General features: G+C 36.7%; 2 protein-coding genes across 2 annotated transcripts; both read left to right on the forward strand.

Moving 5' to 3' along the window:
• Positions 1-229: 229 nt before the first annotated feature.
• LOC122731398 (olfactory receptor 508-like) lies at positions 230-1,168 on the forward strand. The gene has a single exon (XM_043971477.1). The coding sequence runs from the start codon at positions 230-232 to the stop codon at positions 1,166-1,168; it is 939 nt and encodes a 312-aa protein (XP_043827412.1).
• A 12,121-nt stretch (positions 1,169-13,289) lies between these two features.
• LOC122731427 (olfactory receptor 480-like) lies at positions 13,290-14,234 on the forward strand. The gene has a single exon (XM_043971532.1). The coding sequence runs from the start codon at positions 13,296-13,298 to the stop codon at positions 14,232-14,234; it is 939 nt and encodes a 312-aa protein (XP_043827467.1). The 5' UTR covers positions 13,290-13,295.
• Positions 14,235-17,959: the final 3,725 nt, after the last annotated feature.

The raw sequence follows: 17,959 nt of genomic DNA on the forward strand, positions 1-17,959 counted from the left end.
GGGAGTAAGACAATAGGATGGGTATGTAGGAGTTGGTTAGTAAATGTTTCTTTTCTTTCTTTTTTTTTTTGCAGGGCAATGAGAGTTAAGTGACTTGCTCACAGTCACATAGCTAGTAAGTGTCAAGTGTGTGAGGCCACATTTGAACTCAGGTCCTTTTGAATCCAGGACCAGTGTTTTATCTACTGTACAACCTAGCTGCCCCGAATAGGCATTCTTTTCAAAACAGATGTCTGGCAATAACTGCACTGATGTGACTGAATTTATTATTTTGGGGTTAACAGATGATCCAACCCTTCATGTCATCTTCTTTCTGATATTTTTAGGTGTCTATGCTGTCACATTAGTTGGTAACCTTAGCATAATCATCTTGATCAGAAATAGCTCCCAGCTTCACACTCCAATGTATCTTTTCCTCAGCCACTTGGCTTTTGTGGATATTGGATATTCCTCATCTGTCACACCTCTCATGCTCATCAACTTCCTTACTGAAGAGACTTCAATCTCTCTGGGAGGCTGTGTGGCCCAATTTTGTTTTGCAGCCACCTTTGGGTCAGCAGAGTGCTTCCTGCTGGCTGTGATGGCCTATGATCGGTATGTGGCCATCTGTAGCCCCCTACTCTACTCCACCAACATGTCTACTAGGGTCTGCACCCTGTTAGTCACCACATCCTACCTAGGTGGTTGTGTAAATTCTTGGATCTCTACTGGTTTCTTATTGAATCTGTCCTTCTGTGGATCCAATAAGATCAATCACTTTTTCTGTGATTACTCACCACTTTTGAAACTTTCCAACAACCAAGATGATCTTGCTGAAATTCTTCCTGCTGCCTCTGCTGGGTCAGTCATTGTGATTACAGTGTTCATTATCATAATCTCTTATGTGTACATCCTCTTCTCTGTACTGAAGATAAAGTCCACTGAAGGGAGATCCAAAGCTCTCTCAACTTGTACCTCCCACCTCACAGCAGTCACTCTGTTCTATGGGACCAGTACATTCATTTATGTGATGCCCAAGTCCAGCTACTCAACAGATCAGAATAAAGTGGTGTCTGTTTTCTACCCTGTAATGATCCCCATGTTGAACCCGCTGATCTACAGTCTAAGGAACAATGAAGTCAAAGGGGCCCTGAGGAAACTGATGAATAGGAAACATCGTTTTTCATGAATTCACCTCAGTACAAGTACTTATTAAGTACATATTATGTCTCAGGCATTATGTTCAGTTTCAAGGATGCAAGGACAAAAATGAAGTATTCCCTTCCTTTAAGAATCTAATATTCTATTAAAATAATGGTTATAATTAGGTGATACCAATTAATAGGTTTGGGCAAGGGAAGTTTCTTAACACTCTTTGCCTCAGTTCCTCACCTGCAAAATGAGCTGGAGAAGAAAATGGTAAACAGTTCTAGTATATTTTTTTTTTTTGGTGGGGCAATGGGGGTTAAGTGACTTGCCCAGGTCACACAGCTAGTGTCAAGTGTCTGAACTCAGGTCCTCCTGAATCCAGGGCCAGTACTTTATCCACTGTGCCACATAGCTGCCCCCTAGTATCTTTTTTCAAGAAAAACCCAAATGGGTTCATGAATAACCAAACATTACTGAAATGACTGAACAACAGAAAAAATACATTATGTGTGTTGTTTTCTTGGCTCTGCTATCATCACTGTATCAGATCATGTAAGTCTTCTAAGTTTTGGTATTAATCATATTTGGGGGGGGGATTGAACATTAATATTTCATTATATTGATATGACAAAATTTGTTTGGCTACTCCCAAATTATGGGGCATCTGCTTTCTTTCTAGTTCTCTGTTACCACAAAAATGGTGCAATAAATACTTTGGTCTATGCAGGGAATTAATGTATTCTTTTTTCTTTAAGATCACTCTTTCTGAGACAAGAGAAGGGAGAGATAGTAGAAAAAATCAAGATAATTTTGAAACAAAAGTTATCAATAAAGAACCATTAAAAAATTTTAAATCTCCATAATCTTGTTTCTTCCTGCTTTTTTAGTCTTACAACTTACTCCCATTCATGCACTATAAAATCTAGCTGCACTGGACTTTCCCCTTTAACTGCCTTTCCCCACATAAGACACTCCCTCTTCTGTGTCTTTACACTGGCTGTCTCATATGCCTGAAATGTTTTGTTCCCCCACCTCTGCCAGTTAATTTTCCTGTTTTTCTTGAGGACAATCCTACTTTGTTCAAGAAGTGTTTCCTCTCGGACTAATAGTAGCTTCCTCTCTAAGTTTACCATTAACCTTCTCTGTCTATAATTTATATGCAGCTAGTTATTTATATGGTGTCTCTCCTAAGAGAATGTGAGCCCTGCAAAGAAAAACTTTTTTTTTTTTGGCTTTCTTTCTTTTCCAAGTTATAACACAGAGACTGGCTTACAGTAAGCCCTTAAAATCCTTGTTAACTGGTGATTAACTTGGTTATCCTCCTTTGGATACTCTCCAAATTTCAATATTTTCTTAAAATGAAGAGATCAGGATTAAAAATAGTATTGCAATCTGATCTTTTTCAAGGCAGAATCCAGTGGAATTATTACCTTCATAAATTTTAATACTCTTTATTTTTTCCAATTGCAGAAACAAATTTATAACATTTGTATTAACATTTTTTATTTCTATATTTTCCCCTTCCCTTCCTCTTCTATGCCCTCATTGAGAATGCAAGAAATTTGATACAGGTTATACATGTACAGTCATGGAAAACATATTAGCATATTAGTCATATTTTGGAAAAAAACATAAACTCACCCCCCAAAAAAACACAAAGCAAATAAAGTTTTTAAAAAGCATGGTATAGGGGCAGCTAGGTGGCGCAGTGGATAGAGCACCGGCCCTGGATTCAGAAGGTCATGAGTTCAAATCCAGCCTCAGACACTTAACACTTACCAGCTGTGTGACCCCGGACAAGTCACTTAACCCCAATTGCCTCACCAAAAAAAAAAAAAAAAAAGCATGGTATATCTGCAGTCAGTCTCTATCAGTTCTTTCTCTGGAGGAAGGTAGCATTTTTCATCATAGGTCCTTCTGAATTGTCTTAGTATCATATCACTAAGAATAAATTATTCACAGTTCATCACTGTACCCTATCGTTCTTACTATGTATAATGTTCTCCTGGTTATGCTTACTTCACTTTGCATCAGTTCATGTAAATCTTTCCACATTTTTTTGAGACTATCCTGTTCCTTATTTCTTAGAGCACAATAGTCACATAACAATCATATAGCACAATTGTTCAGCCATTTCCTAATTGATAGGCATCTCCTCAATTTCCAATTCTTTGTTACCATAAAAAGAACCACTAAATATATTTTTGTACATACAGGTCCTTTTATTTTTTTCTTTGATCTCTTTGAGAAACAGACCTAGTAATAGTATTCCTGGATCAAAGAATATACAAAGTTTGAAAACCCCTTGGGCATAGTTCCAAATTGTTCTCCAGAATAATCAGATCAGTTCACAACTCCACCAACAGAGCATTAGTGTCCCTATTTTTCCCACATCCTCTCCAACATTTGTACCTCAGAGTTGGTTTAATGTGTATTGTTCTAATCAAGAGTGAATTTCATATGATGATCAAATGTCTTGATTTTTTCCTTTGAACTCTCCAAATCTGAAAAGGAAGAAACCACAGAGACCTTTGGGGATGACAAATCATACCAGATTCTTGAAATAAGCTAAATTTTATTATAGAGTTTACATAAGGATGGTGAGTGGAGCTTTAGGAGAGTAAATTGACAGTTTTCAAGAGTAAGAGAAATATTATTCTGATTATGTTTCTAGAGCAGGCCAGTGGGGAGATGGAGTGAAGCATGATGGAGGTATATATCATGATAAAGTGGCTCTTGGGGATATGACCAGGCAGCAATGTAAGGCCTAGCTAGAGCTTTTTTGGCCTGATACAGTAGAACAAGTGAGATACTTATTTTTGTGTACTGAAATAGAAATTACATAAGTAGAAGAAACATTGTATTGAGTAGAGTTTATTATAATATTTTTTACTTGAATGTTGAATTTAGTTGAGTTTTGAAACCTTTTGTAACTACATATATTTCATGCTTAAAGTCAAACAACTTTTTCTCTTTATAACTAATGAGAAAACCCTGCTGGGTTTTGCCCTTTTTTTTGGAAAAAAAAAAAACAACAAAGACATCAATATGTTGGAGTCAAGGAACAATGTATCCAACTGGTGGATCAGATCAATATGAGCTGAGAAGGCTATACCACAGGTCATGCACAAATAGTCCACATGAACATTTCAAGTGTAAATGTCTCTAAATTTGTGCAACTCATATTTCTTTTGAACTACCACAGTTATCCTTTGCTTATGGAGTATAATGCCTTCTTGATGAAGGCTTACCATGCTGGATGGTTCTGTGATAGTATCTCACATATCTCATAATCAATCTCAAAATTCTTCAGAGAGACCCTGAAAGTGTCTTTGTATCATTTCTTCTGACCTCCCTGTGAGTACTTGCTTTGTGTGAGTTCTCCATAAAATAGTCTTTTAGCAGGTGTACTTTGGCATTTGAACGACATGTCCAGCCCACTGGAGTTTCACTCTGCAATAGAATTTGAATGCTTGGCAGTTCAGCTCAAGAAAGGACCTCAATAGACCTTACTTTGTCAGGTGATCTTTAGAATCTCTCTAAGACAACTCAAATGGAAGCAATTCATTTTCCTGGCCTGACATTGGTATACAGTCCAGGATTCACAAGCCTACAACTATGTCAGTATACTGGCTCTGTAGACCCTCAGTTTGGTGGGTATTCTAATACCTCTGCTCTTCCATGCTTTCCTTTGCAGCCTTGCAAATATTTGCTAGTTCTGACAATCTGTACATCAACCTCATCATCTGTGTACATCCCTGGAAATTATATTTTCAAGGTAAATAAACATATCCACAGCATTCAAAATTTCTCCGTTTGCTGTAACTAATGGTTCCACATATTGATGGTATAGTTCTGGCTGGTGGAGAACCTCTTTTTTCTTGGTATTTAATTGTTAGGTCAAAATAAGCACAAGGAGCAGAGAATCAAACCACACTTTGTTGCATCTCACCCTCAGAGGCTACACTGAGTGCACATTCATCTGTGAACAAAAATCATACAGTAACTCTCCCTCCACTTTAGTCTTGACTTACAGCTTTTTCAAGTTAAATAATTTACCATCAGTGTAATAAGTAACTTTTATCCTGTTTTTGTCTTGGTTGAAGGCCTCTGACAACATTACTGAGAACATCATGTTTAAAAGCATGGGAGCAAGCACACAGTCCTCCAGTGATATCTGGGAAAGTGCAAGAGCATGGTCCTTTATCCAGAATCCATGCTAAGCATGCCATGATGAAACTGATGGATAATACTGATGAAGTTCTCTGAGCAACCAGATTTTGTCATCATTTTCCATAGGCCCTCATGACTGACTATCATTCATTAGATAGACAAACATTGTGAACAGACCTCTGTTTTTGCTCCTACCATTTCTATTGGAGTTGTTGAGCAGCAAACACCATAGGGACCATCCATTGGCCCTTTCTGAAGCCACACTGGTATTTGGATGGATGACCATATTCCAGGTGAAGGATCAGCCTCTTAAGGAGGACTCCAACAAGAATCTTGCCAGCAATGACTAAGAGAGAGAACCTGCCCCCATGATTGCCACAAGACAACCTCTATCCTTTTCATTTATACAGGTAGACAGTGGAGTCATCCTGGAAATCCTGGGTGATAACGTCCTCTTCCCATATAAACCAGAAAAATTCAGTCAGCTTTTGTATGACTAGTGGACCCCTTGCCTTGTAAATCTCAACTAGAATAGAATGAGCATCAGGCACTTTGCCACATGAGAGGAGCCTAATGACGTTCAAAACCTCATTTTTAGTTGGAGGTTTGGCTAGGGAGGGATTGACTTCAACCTAAAGTACGTGGTCAGTGGCTCCATCATTGATAGATGAAGTCTGTCAAGAATATTGTGGGAGGGGCAGCTAGGTAGCACAGTGGATAGAGCACTGTCCCTGGATTCAGGAGGACCTGAGTTCAAATCCAGTCTTAGACACTTAATACTTACTAGCTGTGTGACCCTGGGCAAGTCAATTAACCCCAATTGCCTCACAAAAAAAAATATTGTGGGAGTGTTCAGCCCATCTCTCCAGTATCATTTCTTAATGATATCTATTACAGCTAGGCCACCTTCCTTCAGATTTTTTCATTGATTCCCTTAATATTCTTGACCTTTTGTTTTTCCAGACAAAATTTTGTTATTATTTTTTCTACCTCTATAAAATATTTTTGGTAGTTTGATTGGTATGGCACTGAAGAAGTAAATTAATTAAGATAATTACCCTTATATTCTATTGGTTCATCCTGCCCATGAATAATAAATATCTTTGCAATTGTTTAGATCTGGCTTTATTTGTGTGGAAAGTGTTTTGTGATTGTGTTCCTATAGTTTGGGGGCCTGTCTTGGTAGGTAGAATCCCAAGTATTTTATATTGTCTACAATTATTTTAAATGGTATTTCATTTTTTTTAAATCTCTGGCTCAGTCTCAGTCTCATCCAGTTGCTGTGTCACATTTGAATATGAACTTGATAGGGAAGATTTCTATGTAGAAATTATATTAAGCTGTAGCCTACTACCCAGGAACCAAGTTGGTATAAAGCAGAGTGTGTGCTTCCTCCAGGGAGTGGGGACTATGGAATATTATTTCTTCTGAGTTTGCTATATCTTCCAAATAATAGGGTCAGAAACAAGATTATAATGGGTTAACATGTGAATAGGAAGAGAGGAAGTAAACTATGTAGGATTTGATTTTTTTTGCCTGGAAGGTTAGTGGGAAACAGAAGTAATATAGTATGATAACTTAAAAAGATGTCAGGGTCAAATGAATGTTTTTGTAGGACTGGACAGATATGAGTCAATTTTTAGGAAGGAGGGAAAAAGCTTAGACATAAAATTATTAAAGATTAAAAGAGGTTTTTCAATGGAGGAAACTTTACTAATGGAATCAATAGAATAAAATGAGGATTGGCCCTGGAGAAAACAGGACTGTATCTTTCTCAGAGATTGTTGGAAAGCCCATAGGGGAGGAATTTGTAGTTTTTAACTGTAGAAGAGAAAAAAGGTAACCCATAGGGGCAGCCTTTCTTTTGTCTGAAAAGTATGATGTAACATTTCCTCTTGAGAAGGAAGAGTAAAGTAGAAGGTATTTAAAAATTCATGCAGCACATTACAAAATTTTGTTTAGTTAAGACATTCTTTTTTTCTTATAGTTATGAAGAAAGAGTTGGATCATAGACCCATAAGTATTATAATCAAGTTATTCCAGAACTGTCCAGTACCTCAGTATTTTTTGTCCTTTTTTATTTGACTGAGAAGAAAAGAAAAATAAGTTTAGAGTTGGGAGATGTTGACATTAAAGTACTGCACTCCATATGCTTGCAAATTTGGAAAACTCAATCTGCAGTTTATACTAAATTGAGTTACATAGATGGTCTCAGTTGTGTATTTGTGTAATCAGGATGGGTTATGGCCTGACCCAAATGGATCTAGTTAGTTAACCAGGAACACTTTTAATACTTATTGAATGTTATCACAATGACAATTGCCACATATTAATCCCAGAACAAATTTTGAGAGCTGCCAGAGCAGACCATACTTAGTAGTTTGGCTTTGTTTCTGTCCAAATTAGGTTTTTGTTTTGAATAGGACAAATAAAAAATAAATAAAATCTCTTGGTAATTTTGAATAATTCTCAGATAATTCTTGTGTGTTTTAAATTTGTCAATCCCAATGGATTTCAAATGGCATTTTTATGATCCAGGTTACATTTGTTGTTAGAGTGCTCAAGGGGTTATATCCCAAATGCAACTAAACCCAACATAAATGTGGTGCTTCCATGAAAAGATAATTCCTTGGAGTCTAAAGTTATCAACTTCTTTCATCAATAGATGCCACTTCTGTTGTTGTTCTACTCTAAAAATATACTTAGATCTGATTTTTGATTTGTAGATCATTTAGGAAAGCCTGACCATTCCTCTTGCTATGTCCTCTTGCTTACATGAGGTTTTAAGGCATCTTTTTCAATGATTAAGACAATTTGTGATGTGGGTTTTCATATTTCTGGTCCCTTGCAGTGCCATATAAAGTCAAAGATTTGAAACTGAGCTATATGCATGGAGCATTCTTACATCAAGTTAGTAAATAAATTCTGATCTACCATTGATCACATCGCATATCCTGAAACATCACTACAAACAGTAAGTACCAGATAGAATGTGGTCAGGTAAGGATACGCTAGTTAAAGATCTCTGCCTATCCATAGGAGTATCTGTTTAATATATTACTTTTCCCCCACTTTTCAGAGTGAGGATATAGGGGGAAGAATTTTACTGACATATTTATTGCTTGATGTGATGAAAATAGAATCGGAATTGAGGTCAGGAGAACTGGGTTTGAGTCTCACATCTGAGTCTTACAGGCTCTGTCTGTGGTTTTTGGATAAGTACTTGTATCTCTGTAATCCTCGGTTACCTTATGTGTAAAATGAGATAGCAGTATTTTCCTCTAAAAATCATGAGAGGTAAATAATTTGTGAATTTATATTCTGGTATGGAGTTATTAGAATTCCTGTGGTAAGATTGTTATGATCATGTTACCATATTAATGAAACTTGAGGTTTTCAAAACTGGGTTGTTGTCTTCCATTCGACTAATATTTTTAAGTGCCCATTATGCACAGGGCCCTGTCCTAGTTACTAGGGATAGAGAGAAAAAGGATGCAAAACAGTTCTTAAACTCAGGGTGCTTACATTTTGTTTGAGAGGAAGGGATCCAATATTTACATACTTAAGTAAATACAAGATAAGTTGAGGAGGGGCAGAGTTTAAGAATCTAGGCTACACCTGTAAATTGTGACCCGGTATCTGAGAAACAAAGGAATCCTGAGATTCTACAAAACAGAGATGAGATAGGGCATATGGGAGATGGCAGAGAGGCAGAGATGGGGGTAGAATTCTGAGTCTGAGGAAAAGACAATAAGCCAATTGGACTGGAATATGGAGTTCATGCCTAAGTGTACAGTGAAATAAATCTGAAGAGATTCAGATTGTGCAGGATTCTAAGAATTGTTATGTTGCCCTCCAGGCAATAATCGATCCATACAAGGCTTGAGTAAGCAAATGACATGGTCAGCCATGTGCTTTAGGAAAATCTCTTTTGTAGGTTTTTAGAGGATCATTTAGAGGAAGGAGACACTGGATTTCTAATTAAGAGGCTCTTGCAGTAATCCAAGTAAGAGGAGATTCACACCTAAGAAAAGGTGTTAGGTGTTTGAGTGGACATAAGAGAGTTCTATGTTGTGAATGTAGAAGTGGTAGCATTTGGCACATGACTGGTTGGGGAGGGGAAGATAGAGAGGGGAGTAGAGAATAATTCCAGGATTGAAAACCAGGAGACCTAGAAGAATGGTGGGGCCCTAAAAAGAAAGAAGGAATTGTGGAGATATGTGGTTTTGAATTGAAGTTTGAGGATAAGATCATTTCTCTTTTGGATTTATTGAATTTGAAATTTTTATGTGACATCTAGGTACAAATGTCCAAATATTGGTGATATGCATGCATACACTCATACCTACATATATACACACATATACACTCATACACACATTATTGCAGATATCTACATATACATACATGCATAGATACACACATACATTTTGTAGTCATCTATATGGAGAGATTAAAGGGATTGTGGGAGCTTATTAGCTCACTGAGAAGGCATAGAGAAAGATAAGAGGATCTGAGAAGATTCAGGGGCACATGTATGATTAGGAGGCAGTACAGGGATCAAAATCTGACAAAGGAGTCTGAGAAAGAAATGTCTGACAAAAAGTAGAAATACCAGCACCAACAAAGCCAGTGTCATGAAAACTTATGAGGAGAAAGTATCTAAGAAAATTAGGTGGTCCACAGTGTCACAGGCTTCAAAGAGACCTAGGATCAGGCAATCAAGAATTTATTAAGTACCTACTATTTTCAGCCACTTTCCCAGGTGCTAATGATAGAAATGAGGCAGCTACATGGCACAGCAGATGCCTAGTCTAGAGTAAGGAAGACTGATCTTCTTAAGTTCAAATCTGGGCTCTGACAGTTATTAGATGTGTTATCCTGGACAAGTCACTTAACCCTGTTTACCTCAATTCCTTATCTGAAAAATGAGCTGGAGAAGGAAATGGCAAACTACTTCAGTATCTTTGCCAAGAAAACTCCAAAAGGGGTAACAAGGAGTCAGATATGACTGAAAATTATAAACAATAATAAATGATACCAATGTAAAGTCTGAAACAATCCATATCCTCTAGGAATATCAATGAAGATTATAAATATTTTGTGGCTTATAAGTTAAAAATTTTGGACAACTTTGTAGAAAATAATTCCAGTGGAGTGATGGGGTGAGAAACCAGATTAGAATGGGTTAAAGACTGAGTAGGAGAAGAGAAAATGGACTAAAGAAGGACAGATTTTCTTCTATTCTTGAGAGCTGATTGGAAATGGTAAGATATAAAGTATGATAACTTGAAAGGATGTCAATTGAATTTTTTAAAGGACTGGAAAGATCTGAGCCCATTTGTAGGAAGAAGGGGAGAAGATCTTGTATAAAAACATTAAAATTGTAGGGGAATTTTTTTGGGGGGGGTGGTCAGGCAACTGGAGCTAAGTGACTTGCCCAGGGTCACACAGCTAGTAAGTGTTAAGTGTCTGCTGCCGGATTTGAACTCAGGTCCTCCTGAATCCAGGGCCAGTGCTCTATCCACTGCACCACCTAGCTGCCCCCTGTATGGGAATTTTCAATGGGGAAAGCTTTAGGGTTGGAATAGGAGGGATGAGACCAATGGAACAAATAGAGGAGTTGGCCCTGGAGGAAAGGACTCTCTTTTCTTCAGAGATTGGAGCAAAGCCAATAGGGGATGATACTGAGGAATTTTGAACTATAGAAAAGAAAAGGGAGCCCACAAGAACAGCCCTTCTTTTGTCAGAAGAGTAGGGTACAAAGTCCTCTCTTGAGGTAGGTGGTATTGAAAAATTGACACAGCACTCTACAAAGATTTTTTAAGTAAGACTTTTTTTTCCTGTTATCACAAGGAAAGAATTGATCCTAAGACTCATAAATGAGTGTTATTGATAGTTTCTTCCTGAGCTGAATAGCATTTCAACATTTTTATTGTTTCTTGGTGGGTTGGGTTTGGTTGTTGTCCTTTGTTCTTGAAGAGGACTAACATCACTATGTTAGAGTCAACTTACAATGTTTTTGACTGTGAGTGATCAGACAAATATGAGCTCAGAATGCTTTACCACAGGTAAGGCACAAATATTCCATGGGAAAATTCGAGATGGATTCTCAAAATTTGAACATCTCATTTTTCTCTTACACTACTTCAATTCTGTTTTACTCATAGAGCATAGCACCTTCTCTGTTGAGGGCATTCCATACTAGGTGGTCTGGTGTCAGTGTCTCTCATGTCATGCAATCAATTTCAAAGTTATTCAGAGACATTGAGAGTGTCCTTCTATAGCTATTTCTAACCACCATGTGAGTGTTTACCTTGTGTGACTTTTCTGTAAAATAGCCTTTTAAGCAAGCATACATTAGGAATTCAAATAACATGGCCAGCCTGTTGGAGTTGTGCTCTCTGCAGTAGAGTTTGCATGCTTATCAAGTTAGTTTGAGAAAGGACCTCAGTGGCGAGTACTTTATCCTGCCTGGTTGTCCTCAGAATCTTCCTAAGACAATTCAAATGGAAGCAATTCAGTTTCCTGGCATAGGGCTTGTATACTGTCCAGGTTTCAAAGGCATACAGCAATGAGATCAGTACAACGGCTCTGTAGCCCCTTCTTATCAAACTTTAAAGAGAAGAAAAATAAGTTTATAGTTGAGAGTAATAAGAACATGCCAGAAAAAGTAATATTTAGGAACATTTTTTTTAATTTGGAACTTATCAAGCATCAAGGAATGCAAACATTTTAAGAATTCCATTTAAAAGAAATATAATATACATACATGTAAAGTTGTACATTTTTGTTGTCTTTTCTACCATTTGAAAATGTTTTGTCATTGCTCTTTCTCTCTCCATGTCTATCACTACTCACCAAGCTAATTCTCCCCAAATATGGAAGTCCTACCTTGTGAGAGATATGTATATAGTCAAGGACCATGAATCAACAAATTCAACATGTCTGAGAATGCATGTTTTATTCTGTACCTCTGTGCCCAGAAGTGGTAGTTAATATTTCCTCATCAGTCTTTTGAAGACATGAGTCATCACTGTTTTGCTCCAAGTTCTGAAGTCTTTAAAAGTTGTTTCCCTTCTCATGATGACTGTGGTCATGATACAAATTATTTCTCTATTTCTACCAAGTTCACATTTCATCAGTTAATAAAACTATTTCCATATTATTCTAAAGTAATCATATTAATCACTTGTTATGATACAATACATTATTGATAGTTTTCTATCTCACAATTTGCTCAGTTATTCTGCAACTTAAGGAAGCTATATAGAAATAGGATATGGGTACAGAAGGTTAAGCAAATGTTTTCCATTGTTTTACCTAGAAACAGAAAGAGTTCCCATGGGAAATTTCTCACAATCCTTCAGGCTAACCATATCTCACCTAATGATAGCCCTTTGCAGCAATGCCAAGTTCGAAGAGCAAAATAACATGAAATGACTTACAAACTAGTTTTCCCATTCCTCCTCTTTTGTGATTTTAGAGCACAAGGGTGATCTTGGAAAGCAGGACTTTTCTAATACTCAATTAGCAAGAGGTGGATCCCATTTTCAGTTCTGCAAGGGGTCCTTTGAGAGGTCAGGGATCACAAAGCAGATTCTTTTTCTTTGGAAGGGATTAACAATGGTGATTACTTGGCAGAATAGCATTTACACATTTAGATATAGTCTCTAGGTATATTTAAAATAGTTCTTTGTGGGAATTAAACTATCCTTATTCTTACAGACTTTTTCACATTATCAAAATGGCAAAACTGGCAAATCATAGACTATTATTGGTTCCTGTGATAAAATTTGGAGGTAACAAATTTATTCATCTCTGCTTTGCTTATGGGCAACCTGGCAACAAAGTTTGGGAGTAAGATAGTAGGATGGGTATGTGGGAGGTGGTCAGTGAATGTTTCCTGACTATATCAATAGACACAGCCAAATCTTAGTTCTGTGTTCTGTTTTAATCTCCTTTTCTTCTAATAGGTGCTCTTTCCAAAACAAATGTCTGGCAATAACTGCACTGCTGTGACTGAATTCATTATTTTGGGGTTAACAGATGATCCAACCCTTCGTGTCATCCTCTTTTTGATATTTCTAAGTGTCTATGCAGTCACCTTAGCTGGTAATCTTATCATCATCATATTGATCAGAACCAGCTCTCAACTTCATACTCCAATGTACCTTTTCCTCAGTCATTTGGCTTTTGTGGATATAGGACTTTCCTCCACTGTCACCCCTCTCATGCTCACAAACTACCTTGCAGATAAGACCTTAATACCTCTGGAAGGGTGTGTGGCCCAATTTTTTTTTGTAGTCACCTTTGGGACAGCTGAGTGCTTCCTGTTGGCTGTGATGGCCTATGATCGGTATGTGGCCATCTGTAACCCCCTTCTCTACTGCACCAACGTTTCTACTGGAGTCTGCACTCTTTTACTCATCACATCCTACTTTGGTGGTTGTCTGAATGCTTGTGTTTTCATGGGCTGTTTATTGAAACTTTCCTTCTGTGGACCCAATAAGATCAATCACTTCTTCTGTGATTATTCACCACTTTTGAAGCTTTCCAACTACCAAGATGATCTACCTGAAATTCTTCCTTCTGTCTCTGCTGGGTCAGTGATTACAATAACAGTGTTAGTTATCATCATCTCTTATGTATACATCCTCTTCTCTGTCCTGAAGATACACTCCAGTGAGGGGAGATCCAAAGCTTTCTCAACTTGCACTTCCCACCTCACTGCAGTCACTCTTTTCTATGGCACCCTTACATTCATTTATATAATGCCCAAGTCCACGTACTCAACAGATGAGAATAAAGTGGTGTCTGTTTTTTACATGGTAATTATCCCCCTGTTGAACCCTCTGATCTATAGTCTAAGGAACAATGAAGTCAAAGATTTGTTGAGGAAATTGATGAGTAGGAGACATCTTTTTTCATGAGTATAACAAAATACAAGTACTTATTAAGTACATGTTATATCTCAGTCACTGTGTTCAGTTTCATGGATGCAAGGAGAAAAATAAAACTGTCTTTTCCATAAGTTTCTAATATTTTACTGATATAATGGTTATGATTAAATTATAGAAATAACTGGGTTTTGGAAAGGCAAGTCACTTAACCCTGTTTGCCTCGGTTCCTCATTTGTAAAATAAGGTGGAGAAGGAAATGGCAAACTACTTCAGTATCTTTTCCAAGAGACCCCAGATGGAGTCATGAAAAATCAGACTCACTGAAACGAATGAAAAATAACAAAATTCATTCTATTTTCTTCATTATGCTGATGGCTCTATCAGATCATGTAAATCTTTTCTGTTTCTATATTTATCATGTTTGGTCTTTACAGCATAGTAATATTCTATTATGTTTATATGACACAATTTGTTTAGCCTTTCCTCAGTCACTGGACATCTTCTTGTTTCCATTTTTTTGTTACCACAAAAGTTGTGCTTATACTTTGGTCTATGTCTTGAATTTTTTTTTAATCACTGACCACCTTTGTGGCATAACACAACTGTAAAATGTTTTCTTTTTTCTTTTGGATAGCTCTTTGAGGGGTGAGGAGGGAGAGATAGTAGAAGAAAGTTAGATCATGTAAAAACAAAAGTTATAAATAAAGAAACATTAAAAACCAAAAATATCTACAATCTTGCTCCTTCCTACCTTTTCAGTCTTGCAACCTACTTCCATCCATGTGGTATAAAATGTAGCTGCACTGGACTATTTGCCTTTGCCCACATGTGACACTCTTTTTGTGTCATTACACGGGCTGTCTCACATACATGACCTTTTGTTCCTTAGCCTCTGCCACTCTAGCTTTCCTCAAAACAGTTAAAATCCCAGTTTCTGCAAGAATTGTTTCCTCTCTACCTAATAGTAAATTCCTAAGTTTACTACTCATCTACTCTGTATATAATTTGCACCTAGCTATTTACAAGGTGTATCTCCTAATATATTGTGATCTCCTGAAAGGCAGAGACTTTTCTTTTCTCTTCTCTTCTCTTCTCTTCTCTTCTCTTCTCTTCTCTTCTCTTCTCTTCTCTTCTCTTCTCTTCTCTTCTTTTCTTTTCTTTGTATTCCAAGTTATACCATAGATTCTGGCATATAGTAAGTCCTTAAAATCCTTGTAGATTGTTGACCAACTTTGTAATCCTCCTTTATATGCTTTCCAGATTTTCAATATTTTCTTGAAAAGCGGAGGTCTACTGAAAATGGTACTCCATTTCTGGTCTTATTAAGGAAGAATCCAGTGGAATTATCACTGTACAAATTTTTAAAAAGATTATTTTATTTTTATCCAGTTGCAAATAAAATTTTTGGTAGTGATATTAAAATACTTATTTCCAAATTTTCTCCTTTTCTTCCTACCCTATCCTCATGTTAAGAATGCAAGCAGGGGCAGCTAACTGGCACAGTGGATAGAGCACTGGCCCTGGATTCAGGCATACCTGAGTTCAAATCCAGCCTCAGACACTTGACACTTACTAGCTGTGTGACCTTGGGCAAGTCACTTAACTCCAACTGCCTCACACACACAAAAAGAATGCAAGCAACTTGATATCAGTTATAGATGTATAGTCATGGAAAGCATATTACCATATTAGTCATGTTGTAAAAGAAATCACAGACCCCCTATCCCCAAAACCCCAGAAAATAAAGATAAAAAGTATGTTATATATGTACTCAGACTCCACCAGTTCTTTCTCTGGAAGTGGATAGCATTCTTCATCACAGGTCCTTCTGAATTGTATTAAATTATTATATTGCTGAGAATAACTAAGTTATTCACAGTTTATCATTGTACCCTATTGTTCTTCCAGTCTCTCTCTTTTTTTTTTTTTTTTTTTTGGTGAGGCAATTGGGGTTAAGTGACTTGCCCACGGTCACACAGCTAGTAAGTGTCAAGTGTCTGAGTCTGGATTTGAACTCAGGTCCTACTGAATCCAGGGCCAGTGCTCTATCCACTGTGCCACCTAGCTGCCCCTATTGTTCTTACTTTGTATAATATTCTCCTGGTTTTGCTCATTTCAATTTCTCTTAGTCCACGTAAATCTTCAGGGTTTTTTGAGACCATCCTGCTCCTCATTTCTTAGAGCATAATAGTATCCCATCATAACCATATGCTAAAAATTGTTCAGCCATTCCCCATCTGATGGACATCTCACTTTCTAATTCTTTGCTATCACAAAAAACTGCTGTAATTATTTTTGTGCATATATGTCTTTTTCCTTTTTCTTTTATTTCTTTGAGGCACAATCCTGGTAGTAGTATTGTTGAGTCAACAGTATGTAGTGTAATGGTCCCTTAGGAATAGTTACAAATTGCTCTCCAGAATGTTTAGATGAATTTACAACTCCACCAACAATGCATTGGAATCCCAATTTCCCCATAAACTCTCCAACATTTGTCATTTTTCTTTTCTGTCATATTAGTCAATCTGATAGATGTGAGGTAGTACCTCAGAGTTATTCTAATTTCCATTTCTGTAATTGAGTGATTTTCATATAACTATAAAAAAATTGATTTCTTTCTCTGAAATCCACATGTTTGGATCATTTGAACATTTATTAATTAGAGAATGACTTATTCTTAGAAATTTGGTTCAGTTTCCCATATATTTTTGAAATGAGAAATTTATAAGAGGAATTTGTTTTCCTATTTTCTATTTTCCTTCTCTTGGTTGCTTTGGTTTTGTTTGTGCAAAACTATTTAAATTTCATGTAATCAAAAGTATCCATTTTATATCCCATAATGCTCTCTATCTAGTATGATCATAAATCTTCCTTTATCCATAGATCTGACATGCTCCTCTAATTTGCTTATGATATCATTTTTATGTCTAAATTATGTACTGGTTTTGACCCTATCTCAGTATATGATATGAAATGCTGGTATATATCTAGTTTCCCTGAAACTTCTTTCTCATTTTCCCAGTTAGTGATTTCTTGTCCCAAAAGCTTAGATCTTTGGGTTTATCAGACACTAGATTACTGAGTTCACTTACTACTGTGTGTTGTCTACCTAATCTATTCCACTGAAAAACCATTCTATTTCTTAGGCAGTATCTGATTGTTTTGATGATGACTACTCTGTAATATAGTTTGAGATCTGATAGGGCTAGTCCACTTTCCTTCACATTTTTTTCATTGATTTCTTTGATATCGTTTAACTTTTGCTCTTCCAGATGAATTTTGTTATTTTTTCTAGCCCTATAAAATACATTTTTGGTAGCTTGAATGGTATGTCACTGAACAAGTAAATTAATTAAGGTAGAATTGTCATTTTTATTTTATTGGCTTGGCCTACCCATAAATATTTCCTCCATTGTTTTGATCTGACTTCTTTTACATGAAAAGTGTTTTGTAACTGTATTTCATATGAATTCTAGATCTGCTTTGGCAGGCAGACTCCCAAGCATTTTATATTGTCTACTGTTATTTTAAATGGAATTTCCCTTTCTATCTCTTGCTGTTTAACTTTGCTGGTAATGTATAGAAATGCTGATGATTATGTAGGTTTATTTTATATCCTACAACTTTACTAGAGTTGTTATTTATTTTAACTAGATGTTTAGTTGCTTCTCTAGGATTCTCCAAGTAAACCATTGTATTTTCTATCAAGAGGGATAATTTTGTTTCCTCACTAGCTATTCCACTTTGCATCTTCT

The sequence above is a fragment of the Dromiciops gliroides genome, chromosome 6 (genome assembly GCF_019393635.1).
Source record: "Dromiciops gliroides isolate mDroGli1 chromosome 6, mDroGli1.pri, whole genome shotgun sequence".
NCBI lineage: Eukaryota > Metazoa > Chordata > Mammalia > Microbiotheria > Microbiotheriidae > Dromiciops > Dromiciops gliroides.

What these genes read in the sequence shown, in the direction of transcription:
- LOC122731398 (XM_043971477.1), top strand. Translation starts at nt 230, where the DNA reads ATGTCTGGCAATAACTGCACTGATGTGACTGAATTTATTATTTTGGGG.
- LOC122731427 (XM_043971532.1), top strand. Translation starts at nt 13,296, where the DNA reads ATGTCTGGCAATAACTGCACTGCTGTGACTGAATTCATTATTTTGGGG.